A 12,797-nucleotide genomic window follows, 5' to 3' on the forward strand; every position below is an offset into this window, starting at 1 on the left:
GCAACATGCATGAACTTCGGTGGAACGGATCACAACAACCTTCTTACCGCCTTGACAGGGCCCCCCCAACTCGGCTCCTGAAGCGCTATGTTACAGTAACATATTATGTTACTATAAACACTTCTCTTCTCAATAACTACATGTCACATAAGTAAAATTTTCTTAAAGTGGGCTATGTTACTAACTAAGTTACTCCCACTATGTCAATAACTACAAGCCTCATCCTCGGCGACACACTCTGTGACTCCTTCAGAGGCCGAGAGTTTGATGTCTCACAAAGTAAGAAAGGCATGCTCATCAGCAATTTGGTGGACGACCTCCATGAAGGTGGATATTTTAAAAAATACAATAATTACATTTTGGAGTTTCAAAAAATTCTGAAATAAATTCTACACATTCATATGGATGTATTATACATATGTATAAAATCTCACAACGAAATACATTATGGTGAGAGCTACACAAAAAAGAGAAAATCGTGCATTTCTAATAGTGAACAGTGTTCGCACTGTTTATCAGTTTGAAAACCGCGATTTGTCTTTTTTATGTAGCTCTCATCATAATGTATTTCATCTTCAAAATTTACACACATGTAGAATACATCCATGCTAACATGTATGATTTTTTCAGAATTTTTTCAAACTTTAAAATATGTTTTTCGATTATTTTTTTTCAAAATACCCACCTCCATGGAGGTCGACCGCCGTTGTCATTTTGCGATGTTCATCAACCCTATATTTACTGATCAGCAATTTGACGCACTTCGATCAGTGGATGCGCACCTTTGGCGCCACGTGGATGGGACATAAGGAGGCCACAGATGTCCTTGCGAATGATTCGAAGGTAATGAGGTTTGATCACTAAGAAACTGAGTTATATCTACCCAGTAGTCCTCAAGGTGTATGCCGAGAAATTATCTGAGTTACACTAGAAGGGAATTTTTATTTTTCCGATGTGTCCCTCCGAGGTGCCTAAAAACCGATCTTGTGTCTAAAAAATGCGAAGTCCAGTAGTCCCCGGGCCCTAGGTGGGGATGCAAGCGGCTGAACTAAGGATCGATCTATATGGCTAACCATGTCGACTGTTTACACAAGCATCTCGGCAGCAAGCTCAACAACTATCCGAGGAGTTAGCGTGGGGCAAGGCCCAGTTTACAGATTCCCAAAAGGAATTCGATGACGTCAAGAAATACACCTGCGAGGCACATGATAGGATTTTTAGTTTGGTTACCATTACGATTTACGAGAGAAGTATTTATTTGGCTTGCCCCATGTTTTTTTAGAAAGGCCATCATGGCTAGCTTTATTGAAACTTTAACTAGGAATTACATCATCCAAAAGTTTCGTAATAAGACAAGTTGGAGGCTCATTAACCCAACTACTATTGATCTTATTACAGAAACTATGACTAGCTAGCACATGAGCTGCTTGGTTCGACGAACGACCACAATGCTTAAAAGTAACCTTCCCAATAAGCGATGACATGTCCACACACTCAGCGAAAATGGCAGCAGCAGCATCCCACCATCTGATTTGGCCTTAGCAGTATTCAATAACTATTGATGAATCTCATTCTGCTTCTACTCTAGGGAAACTATGAGAGTTTGCAAAAGCGAGACGGTTTCTCATTGCCAAAGCTTCAGAGATGACCATATTTGATACATGTGTTAAGTATTTGCATTGGGCTGCTAAGAAGTTACCTTTCTCATCTCGAATGACTGCTGCCGTTGCTCCAGTACCTTCATCTAAATGGAATGAGGCATTCACGTCCAACTTCACAAATCTCGGATTGGGTTTCAACCACCTTTTTTCATGGGTATCTCGACTCCTTTGATTTGCTTGATGGAAGTTGTTTGCAATAGCCAGAACTGCCATGGGCCATCTCGAGGACTGCGGTGGGGATCCATTGTGAGTGAATTCACGACGGATCCACCATAGGTACCAGCCCCCTACAGCTAGAATTTGTTTGACATCTAGGCTTGGCTTTAATGGAACCGGACGATCATTCATCAGTAGTAAGTATTCAAGCACAGCTGAACCAGATCGATCCACCCCCATGGCCTCTTCGACAATTTCAAGGATCCCCAAGCTACTCCACAACTCCCTGGCATGAGCGCATCCAAAGAGGAGCTGCTTTATATCCTCAGCCGCCTCCTGGCATATTGGGCATCCGCCGTCAGACCCTACATGACGGTTCACCAGGATTGATTTTAAAGCAATTATACCATGCAAGGCTCGCCAACAGAATATTGAAACTTTGCGTGGAATCATCAGCTTCCATAGTTTTCTCCATATCTCTGGAGTTTGAGAGCTCGTTGGTCGTCCAATCCTATTTATGTATCCTTGGAAAGATCGTTGCCATTGAATTTTATATGCAGAGCGTACTGTAAACAGCCCCTTACGATCAGGATGCCATGCGATGAAGTCCTCAAAGGCACTGTGATGAATTGGTATCTCTAGTATCCTCCTGACATCTACAGGGTCGAAAATAGATTGCACTAATTCTTCATCCCATGACCCTGTAATAGGGTGGATCAGATCGCTGACTGTTGTTAGGACAGTTTGACCCCGGGCAGAGATCACCTTTCTATCTGGGCTTCCTGGTATCCATGGATCATCCCAAATATTCACGTTTTCTCCTGTGCCAATTCGCCATATGTATCCTAATTTGAACGTTTCCAATCCCTTCATAACACTTTGCCATGTGAATGACGCACCTTTCTTCAGCGTAGCCTGTAGTAAACTGACATTTGGGTAATGTTTTGCCTTTAGCACTCGGGCACAAAGAGAGCCTGGGTTGGTGATTAATCGCCAACATTGCTTCGAAAGCATTGCTAAGTTAAAGGAGTAGAGATCCCTAAATCCCATACCACCTTCATTTTTTGGGTAGCACATCTTCCACCAAGTGTACCAATGCTTGCCCCATGTTATTTATTAGCAGCGGAGACAAATCGGTCATGTCGAGAAGGACCTGATGCAGGCTCGGGAGGAGGTCGCGGAAAAACCGACGAGTGTAAGAGCAACTTCAATGGGGCGACCCATTTCGTCCGTCGCCGTCCGTTTGGGTCGGCGCAGACACAAAAGGAGGGCCCAACGCGTCGACCTAAACGGACGCGCGTCCGCTTTTCGTCCGTGAGCGACTCATTTCTAGCTCATTTTTGAGCCGGATTTGCATCGGCGCGGACACGCGACGGACGCGCGCGCGCTCGCCTTCTCCTCTCTCCGGGCCCGCTGGTCGGTGGCACATTGGCCTCCCCTCTTACCCCCCCAGCCAACAGCAACCCTCGTCCACCTCCTTCATCATCGACGCCGCCGCCCATTTTTGCCGGCGACTCTGCCAGCTGTCGCCGCCTCCACATCCGTCCAGCAACGCCGCCTACTCCCCCCGTCGCCCGTCACCGTTGTTTTGCCGCCAGGGAGCAAACTGCTTCCCACCGCCGCTCCCCCCACCGCACAGCCCCCCGCAACCAAGAAGCCGCATCCTTCTTCGACGCCCGCAATTCCCCTCGCCGGCCGTCTCCTTCTTCGACGCCCGCAAGTTGTTGGACAGTTTGCCAAGGTCCATGCGCGCCGCGACTCCCCTCACCGGTCGTCTCCGTCTTCGACGCCCGCAAGCTGTTCGACAGTTTGCCAAGGTACGAAATGGACTCCGCCGACGAGTTCTTTTTCCACAATTCCTTTGCGACTCCAACGATTCGTCGTCCGACGACGAGGAGGAGATATTGGTTGCCGTGTTGGTCCATCACCACCTCAACGGCCAGCGGCCGCTGTTTCGTGGCTCCATTCCGGGCTCAACCGTATTAGAGAGGAAGTGGTCGGCTATGATGACTATTTCGAGTGCAAAGAGGATGCCGTCGGCTAGATTGGTTTCTCCTCTTATCAGAAATACACTGCCACCATCCGAATGCTTGCATACGGAGTGTCCTCTGATCTCATTGACGAGTACGTCCGTATGAGCGAGTCTACATACCTAGAGTCTCTGTATAAGTTCTGCAAGGCTGTTATTGCTGTGTTTGGCCCTAAGTACTTGAGAGAGCTGACAGCTGAAGATACAACCTGCTTGTTGGCGATGAATGCCAGAAGGGGCTTCCCATGGATGCTTGGCAGCATAGACTGCATGCACTGGGAGTGGAAAAAATGTCCTTCTTGGCAAGGGCGGTATAAGAGCCATGTCAGGGCTTGCACAGTCATACTAGAGGCCGTGGCGTCTCAAGATCTCTGGATCTGGCACTCTTTCTTTGGCATGGCTGGATCACACAATGATATCAACGTGCTTCAGCGTTCGCCGGTGTTTGCTAGGCTTGCCGAAGGCAACAGCCCATCGGTGAACTTTACTATCAACGGTCACAACTACGGCAAAGGATACTACCTGGGTGACGGTATCTATCCTCAGTGGACCATTATTGTCAAGACAATACCCAACCCTGTCGGAGAGAAGAGGAAAGGATTTGCCCAAGAGCAAGAGAGTGCTAGGAAAGATGTCGAGCGTGCCTTTGGTGTTTTGCAATCTCGATGGGGCATCGTTCGGTATCCTGCTAATACCTGGAGCACGTAAAAACTATGGGAGATGATGACTACTTGTGTGATCATGCACAATATGATCGTAGAAGACGAGCGCCCGAAACATCTGTACGATCAAGGCTTTTAATTTCAGGGTGAGAATGTTGTGCCTGAGCATGAAGTAGCGGCAACGTTTGAACAGTTCATCCAATTTCATGAAGACATGCGTGATTGAGAAACTCATGTGCAACTGCAAAATGATTTGGTTGAGTATATGTGGGCTCATGTTGGCAACCAATAGATGTATCTATGTGAACATTTTTATTTGTATTTCAGCTTGTAAAACTATACTATTTTATTCAGCTTGTAAAACTATATTATTTTATTCGGTTTATTTGACAATATGTTTAAATGCAAATCATCAATGTAAAAATTGGGCGGCCAGTCGGCCACGCCAGCACATATGAGTCGGCGCATTGAGCGTGCTGCCGATGACCCATATCAAAAACAGGACGGACATCGGACGGGCGGCCGACCCAAACGAACAAAAAACGGACGAAATCGCTGTCCGTTTGGGTCGCCTCGTTGGAGTTGCTCTAAGGGGCTTTATGCTATTTTATCGACAATTTATACAGGATTTGTTTTGCTGACAAACATATTATACCGTAAAATTAAATAAAATGTTTTGTGATATATTCTATAGTGATTTTACAACAAGATGAATGTTAAGATATATGCTACTAACTCTGTCATGTAATATAATAATTTTATCCTGTAATATAAGAGCGTTTTTTACATTACAAGGGAGTAGCATTTCGCTATGTGTGGTTGTAGCTAGATGCCCCAACGCACACCCCACCTACATCTGGGCAGCTCAAATTAATTACCACGGTTGCATTTTGGAAGGATGCGACGACTCCAAGTCAAGTCAAGTCATTTCTTCCCCAATAAGAAGAGGATCCCATCTCAAGCTGCTCAGTGGATGCACATCTGTTACTCATAGAGATAGAGATAGAGACCAGACCACCCCAAGCAGAGAGCAATGGCGGATCTCGCGGTCGGGTTGGCCAAATCGGTGGTGGAGGGGGCGCTTACCAAGGCTCAGTGGGCGATCAAGGAGGACTCCAAGCTGCGGCAGAGTTCCAGATGATGCAGTCCTTCCTCAAGCTTGCCGACGGCGAGCGCACCAGGAACATCGTGGTCAGGACCTGGGTGTGGCAGATCCGGGAGCTCGCCTACGACGTGGAGGACTGCATCGAGTTCGTCCTCCACCTCGACAACAAGTCCCGCTGGTGGCGCCGCCTGCTCCCGTCCTTCGTGGCGGCCGCGACGCAGCCGCTGGACGAGGCGGTCGCGGAGATACAGAAGCTCAAGGCCCGGGTCGAGTACGTGAGCTCCAGCTCCGGGAACGCGCGCTACAGCCTCATAAGCGACTCCGGATCCAAGCCCGCCGACGTGCAGGTGCAGCCGGCGGCGGGCGCAACGGCGTTCAACATGCTCGTGGAGGCGACGGACATCAAGAAGCATGGGGATCTCATCCAGCTCATCACCATGGTAGACGTCGGTCTCCAGGTGATCTCGGTGTGGGGGACATGCGGCGACCTCGGGACAACATCCATCATCAGAAAAGCCTACGACCGCGCGCCCAGAGATCCGCCAGGACTTCACCTGCCGCGCGTGGGTGAAGCTCACGCGTCCTTTCAATCCCCACGAGTTCATCCGGGGATTGAGATTGAGTGCGCAATTCTGTGCAAACACCTGCGAAGAATCACACCAAGAGGCACTCAGAGGCGTCCTGGCGAGGTCGGAGGCCACCCAAGATGATTACCTCAAGGAGTTTGTGCGGCAAGTCAAGGATGTGAGGTACCTCATCGTCTTGGAAGACCTGTACGTCCACCATGGCAGAGTGGGACGCTATCAGGACTTTTCTTCCAGACAGGAACAATGGCAGCTGCATCATCGCGTCCACGCAGCAGTTCGAAATAGCAAGCTTGTGTGTGCGTGGGGCATTCGTACCAAGTAGTGGAGCTGAAGCACTTCTCTGCTGACCACTCGGTTTATGCCTTCAGAGAGGTAAAGCCTGCAACATCGTCAGTCATTTACATTCAGCAAAATTACCGCCTTAAACTGGTTTTTACATCAATTAGCACAATCACACATTCTATCATTGTCTTACTATATCAATTATCATCCGAGAGACATCTTTAAAATCTGTTCACATGTATATATTTTTTTATTTTTTTATTGGTAACAAATCTGCTGCTAGGTGACAAATTGTGTGCATCCGTGCTTCTTTCCAAGTTTGATTGCTGCAATTCTTTTCTAGGATATATAACCATTAAAAGAGAATGAATCTATACTTGACTATACGTATTTAAAATGTGTATGTAACACTATATTTCAGAGTTTATCATGTAAACATGTTGTATAACACATTGTCATATATAGAATTCACCACTAAATTGTTGGTGGTACTTGTGCACTTTGTTCGTTATTAGGTTCGAACAGAAAAGGAAAATGAACTTTATTAGTAAGCAAAAAATATTTGAAATGACCAGTTAAACTTCAGTTGCTAAGATAGCCTCAACTTCCAACTTATGGGAATTCACTTTTTCTAGCTAAAAACGTAAATGAACTTGCAGTTGGGGTTGGGGGGCATAAACTTTCCGAACAAAGGTTTTGATTTATTCTAGAAGGCTTACCCATGCTCGTCAATTTGAGTTTGGTCTCTTATTTTCAGGGATCTCAATGTAATAGACTGAAAGCCAAGGAGAGAGCAGAAGAGCAAGCAGTGAGCTTTCACAGTATTCTCACCTCTAAAAAAAATGCAGCCGCCAATTGGATGGAAATGTACCCCATCATTGGACGTGAGTCAGAAATGAAGGAGCTTCGGCAATGTACAACATTTGCACGCTTTCACTGTTTTAATGTTATATCTGTCTGGGGAATTGCTGGGGTTGGGAAATCAACTCTCGTAAGAAACTTGTTCTGCGATAGAATTCTTAACGGGCAATTATTTGAGGCATATGGTTGGGTGGATGTATCCCATCCGTTCAATTTAAGGGACTTTTCTCGGAGCTTACTTTTGGATTTTCATTCTGAATCACTTCGAGCCAACGAGACTATTAACCATGGAACGATAAGATTCAGAAACCCCATTGGACAGTGTCGTGATTTTCTGGACCAACATCATTGCCTCATCGTTATTGATGATCTACAGTCCAAGAAAGAATGGGACTTGATAAAAGCTGCCTTATTGTCTAGATTCTCTAAAAGCGTTATCATCGCTGTTACATCAGGCTGCCCGTAATGGGAGTATCATAGGTAGTATCATGCATGCCAACTAAGCAGTTTTGATGAGGTGGCATAGAATTAAATGAAGAAAGAGAGGCTTGAGTATCATATCATGATACCGTATCATATTAAATGATGTGCTACTTTGTGTCATGCATGGTAATAAATGTAGTCCTCTATGATACCAACATATGATACTATGCATTAGGGATGTAGTATCATAGACTAGTATCATATGCATGATACCAGTATATGATACTCCCCATTACAACCAGCCTCAGAAGCAAGCATTGCCACATGTTGCGCGGATAAGGAAGAGCGTGTATTCAATGTCAAAGGTCTTCAAGCATTGCCACATGTTTACTCTCTTCAACCATGAGGTGTGTTCACTTCATTCACAAGAAACTTTGCTCTGTTTTAGCTTTCCTATCTGATTTCCTATTCTTACAACCATAAGTCCTTGTACATTAGTTTGCTTTGTACATGCTTAGGGAGATCAACAGAGCACATAAGACCAAGTACTGTTTTTCTCCTCCAAAATTTTGAATATACATTCAACTTTAGTACATGAAATTTCAAGACATTCCACTCTCAAGGTAAATTAATAAATTGCATAAGATCAGTTTCTATCGTAGCTTCTCTAAGAAATTGGACGTTTATTTCCATAGAAGTTGGTCGCAGATTGTGTTTGACATTGGCAATGTTCTAAAAGTGTGTTGTATAAAAGATGCTAGGATGCCTCTTATAGTAAACAAGTAGTGGTTCATTTCCTTACTCCCTAAGCATTTTGTCATTTATTATTTACGCATTGTCAACGAATACTTTCATTTATAGTTTTACATTATTATTGGAACTGAAACACCAAAATCAAATGTAATTTCTTTCCCGCAAAAAGAAAAAAAAATCAAATGTAGTTTGTCTTTACCATACTAAGAATAGTCAGTTGTTGATTAATTTGAACAATAGGTGCAAAGGAGAAACCAATACTCTTGTCTGAAGCATCTCAGTGAGGAACATTCAGCGAAACTACATGAAGTTATTCTCAAGTGTGGCGGGCTACCCGAAGTACTAGTTGCAATAGCCGGTGTGTTGTCCACGAAGACAGTCACGGTAATGGACGCCATATGCTTGACTAATGACAGATTCATGCAGACGCTGGAGAGCAACCCAGAGTACGCCAGTCTACGTGGTCTAATCGGTTGGATGTATTCCTACTTCCGTAGCTGGGATTCCCTCAAGCCGCTCATCTTGTACGTATCAATTTTCGCTCGAGATGACAGCATCAGGCGGAGGCGTGTGGTCAGACGGTGGGTCGCGGAGGGCTACTCTCGGGACAGTGAAGACAAATCAGCAGAGAAAAACGGGGAGATGTTCTTCTCCAAGCTCCTTGATATGAGCATAATCCAACGACCACCGGAGTCGGTAACCACGCACACCATTGCGTTGGGTGACACAAAGACGAGCTCCTTCTGTTTAAATGGCTTCATACGTGAGTAGTACATTGTATCACGGCCCATGGAAGAGAACCTTGTGTTTGAGCTGGAGGGTTGCTGTGATATAAGCACGGGACGCCACCTTATCATAAGGGAGAGCTGGGACAGAGACAAGATTGTGTTCCAGAGCATGGACTTGTCCAAGCTGCGGTCGCTGACGGTGTTTGGGGAGTGGAAGCAATTCTTGGCCTCTCAAACTCAAAGCATGAAGCTGGTCCGGGTGCTTGATCTGGAGAATTCATCGGGTGCAGGGGATGCCCATCTCGAGCAGATTCTAAAGCTGCTGCGTCGTCTCAAGTTCCTCTCGCTGCGAGGATGCCGCGAAATCCATTTAGCAAAAGCTGTGAGAACTCCTCTCGCTGCGAGAACGCCATGTCTTCCAGTTCCAGTGCCAAAGCTGTGTGGACGTCGCTGCCAACAAGCTGGTGTTATGGTGCCCGGAGGGATGAACAAACTGACAATGTTGCACACGCTCGGTGTTGTCAACATCGGTGCATCAGGCGGGAAGGCTGTCCTTAAAGGGCTCCAAGATCTGACCCAATTGCGCAAGCTCGGAGTGTCCGGCATCAACAGAAGAAACTGCAAGAAATTATCATCTTCAATCTCAGGCCATGTCCATCTGGAATCCTTGTCGGTGCAGGTGCAGCTGGACAAGGACAGTCAAGATTGTTTGTGTGGCATCGACCTGCCTTTGAAGGCACTGCAGAGTCTTAAACTGCATGGGCCTCTAGAGAAGTTGCCGGTTTTAAAGATCCATCAGCTTAGCAAGCTGAGAAAGTTGGATCTGGAGATGAACATGTTGACAAAGGATGACATCAAGCTCTTGGGGAGTCTATCCAAACTATTCACTCTTCGTATCAAGCTGCTCCAAGGTGGTAAGCTCCGTTTTTGTGTGGAAGAGAATGGACTTGAGTTGCCCACTTATCAAGAGGTCAAGGTCCTCGAGATCGCATTCAACTCCAGCTGCGATGTTACCTTTGGGACTAGCACAATGAGAAGCCTTGAGCTGCTCAAGGCTGACTGCTGCAATGGGTCTTCAGTGCACTTCACTGGCCTGAATAATCTAGCTGAACTCAAGCTACTCTCGCTCGAGGGTTGTTGTGACAATACACTCAAGGAAGAGATGCGAAGCCAAATTGCGCAACATCCAACGAACCCGGTTTTCAAACTGGAGGAATAGCCACGTTCGTCCTGAATCGTCATTGTATTTCTACTTGTAGCTGTTCGTTTCTTTTAGCTAGCCTTTCCACCCCGCCTACTCCTTGATCCACTGATTTGTTTCAGTGGGAAAGTTGAATGTACACACACACGTGTAACTCTATCTTGCCAATGAACGCTTAGCAAAGTATGTTTGTTTTGCTGCTTTTGTATGTTTCAGCGAGGTTCGTTAGCAAAGTAGTGTATGTCAGTCCAGAGCCCTGTCTTGAAAATTTGAGAAAAGAAAAGAATCTTCAAATGTACCCTGCTGTGTGTATGCGTGTGCTACCTCTGAAGAATCTACCATTTGTGCTACAGTCTGATCCATCGTCTTGTGACCACAACTTACAGATTTAATCTGCCTCTGAAGAAATATCTTACAGTTCAGTCAACCCAAATGGCATGTTGCAGCTGCTCATGTACCATCGCCGCCCGCCCATGCCAGAACCGTCTATAACAGCAGCTACATTTCCAACTATAACATGCAACCATTTATTTGTAGGGAAGGATAAGCTAGGGAAGTCTGATCCAGCACTCCAGAGGTAGTTTTTGAGATTGACCAAGTCATCATAGACGTCTCGTAGTCGACGGAAACATCTCCTCTCACTGAACACGCATCGCGAGAATTCCTAAAATAAATCCAGCGGGTCGTGGAGGTCGCCTAGGTTCTTCGTGCAGGAGCTGGGGTAGCGGGCGGCGTGGAACGAATCCACTACTCCATTGATGCCATGGCAACGCGAGGGGTTCCTTGGCTGCGGCGGCGGCCCAGCCCGTCGTGTCGGCAGTTGGGACAGATCTTGCGTTTTCGGTTCAGTGTGGCTTTGGGACAGCGAGATGGGTCGGGACAAATTTAGGAATTTGTAAATTACATCCACGTTTACAATTTTTTCTATGAGGGATATTTATGTTATTATATACTTCTTCCATAAGCTTGTATAGGACGTTTTAAGTAGCTATAAGGGTAGTATATAAACAGTACAACCCGTACTCCAGGAAAATAAAAATTACACAAAGTTCCCTTAACAGTCCATAAGCGTGTCGAAGTCAATGTTCGTCACCAAACTATAACGCAATCAGGGTGCTCGCCGGAAGAGAAGAGCAGACTCAAAATATCAACATCCAAAATAACAAACATTGCCAAAGTGAAAACGGGATCCTCCCCCGCCCGTCACCAGAGCTATAAATGGAAGGAGCAAAGAGGCATTGTCACCTCCCGGATGCCTTTACAATTTAATCTCATGTAGTATGTGCATAAGTGTTCACCTTAGAGCATGATTCTTGACTAGAGTGAGATGTTGTGAATCAACATTACAATCAATATATTTAGCACATACATTCAACTTGGAGATTTCTCATAAATGTATCTCTATAAGCACCCATCGGAAAGATACCTTCAAGTAGATTGCTTGAATTATTCCTCCCTAGTCGATCCTTCTTTCAGGAGTAAAGCAATGTGCCTTCACCATGGCTCTGGCTCAGGCAACCTGCCGTCGTCAAGAATGAACAATCCAACTTACTCTAATATTTCCAGTTCTATTTGTGCCGGCAGCGTCGTCAACAATAAGTGCAACACAGATAAAACAGTGGTCACTAGGGTTCCAACACTTCTATGAGCGGCGGCATAGAAAGGGGAAGAACTAGTTGCGATGTGTGTTTCTTCCTATTTATTTTCTTGGTTTGCCGAGGATGAATGGAGTAAGGATATTTAAGAAAACAATCGAGTGACGCCTAGCACGCCCCTTGTGTTTAGTGGTTGTCGCAGCATTTATCTTACATTGCCCTCTCCATTCTAGTGTTGTGGCAATAAGCCTCGACCCATGAAATCGAGGCCTGGAACCCCAAACCCTAAGTAAGCTTGAACCCACCCACCTTAGTGAGAGGGGCCCATCAAAACGAGACTTGTAAATTGGGAAGCAAAGCTTTATTTCTTTCTTATCTTGGTGCCTATATACATCGCACATAATGAGGCAGATGCTCGCCTTGCCTGAAGGAGAGTGTGTAGTGGGCTGCCCCGGTCGTGTTGCATTGGTTAGTTTAATTTGTTGTCTTTTTACTTTTGTTTCTTAAATATTCTAAATACACATATATTCAAAAATTATTTTACTCAAATTTTTGTGCCCATTAATAATATGTTCATAAAAGGTAAAAAAATGTTTCCATGCAAATTTAAAAAAAATCATACCATTCAAAAAATGTTCCTGACATTTTAAAACAGTTCACAAGTTTAAATAAATTCATGATATTTTTAAAAAAATACTCATGACATTGTAAAAACAATGTCCGTGCCATTCAAAAAATTGTTCATGACATTTAA

General features: G+C 45.3%; 1 protein-coding gene and 1 pseudogene across 2 annotated transcripts; both read left to right on the top strand.

Annotated features, from left to right (window-relative positions):
- The first annotated feature begins 3,562 nt into the window (after positions 1–3,562).
- Positions 3,563–4,554, top strand: LOC147977546 (uncharacterized). Its single transcript, XM_087514479.1, has 2 exons — positions 3,563–3,796; positions 3,883–4,554. The coding sequence occupies exons 1-2, from the start codon at positions 3,563–3,565 to the stop codon at positions 4,552–4,554; spliced, it is 906 nt and encodes a 301-aa protein (XP_087370605.1).
- A 911-nt stretch (positions 4,555–5,465) lies between these two features.
- LOC125547487 (disease resistance protein Pik-2-like) lies at positions 5,466–10,770 on the top strand (annotated as a pseudogene). The gene is made up of 4 exons (XR_015617890.1): positions 5,466–6,572; positions 7,240–7,798; positions 8,075–8,151; positions 8,733–10,770. The product of XR_015617890.1 is annotated as a disease resistance protein Pik-2-like (transcript).
- The last annotated feature ends 2,027 nt before the right edge of the window (positions 10,771–12,797 follow it).

Source organism: Triticum urartu, chromosome 3A, assembly GCF_056163025.1.
Source record: "Triticum urartu cultivar PI428250 chromosome 3A, HENAU_Tu73, whole genome shotgun sequence".
NCBI lineage: Eukaryota > Viridiplantae > Streptophyta > Magnoliopsida > Poales > Poaceae > Triticum > Triticum urartu.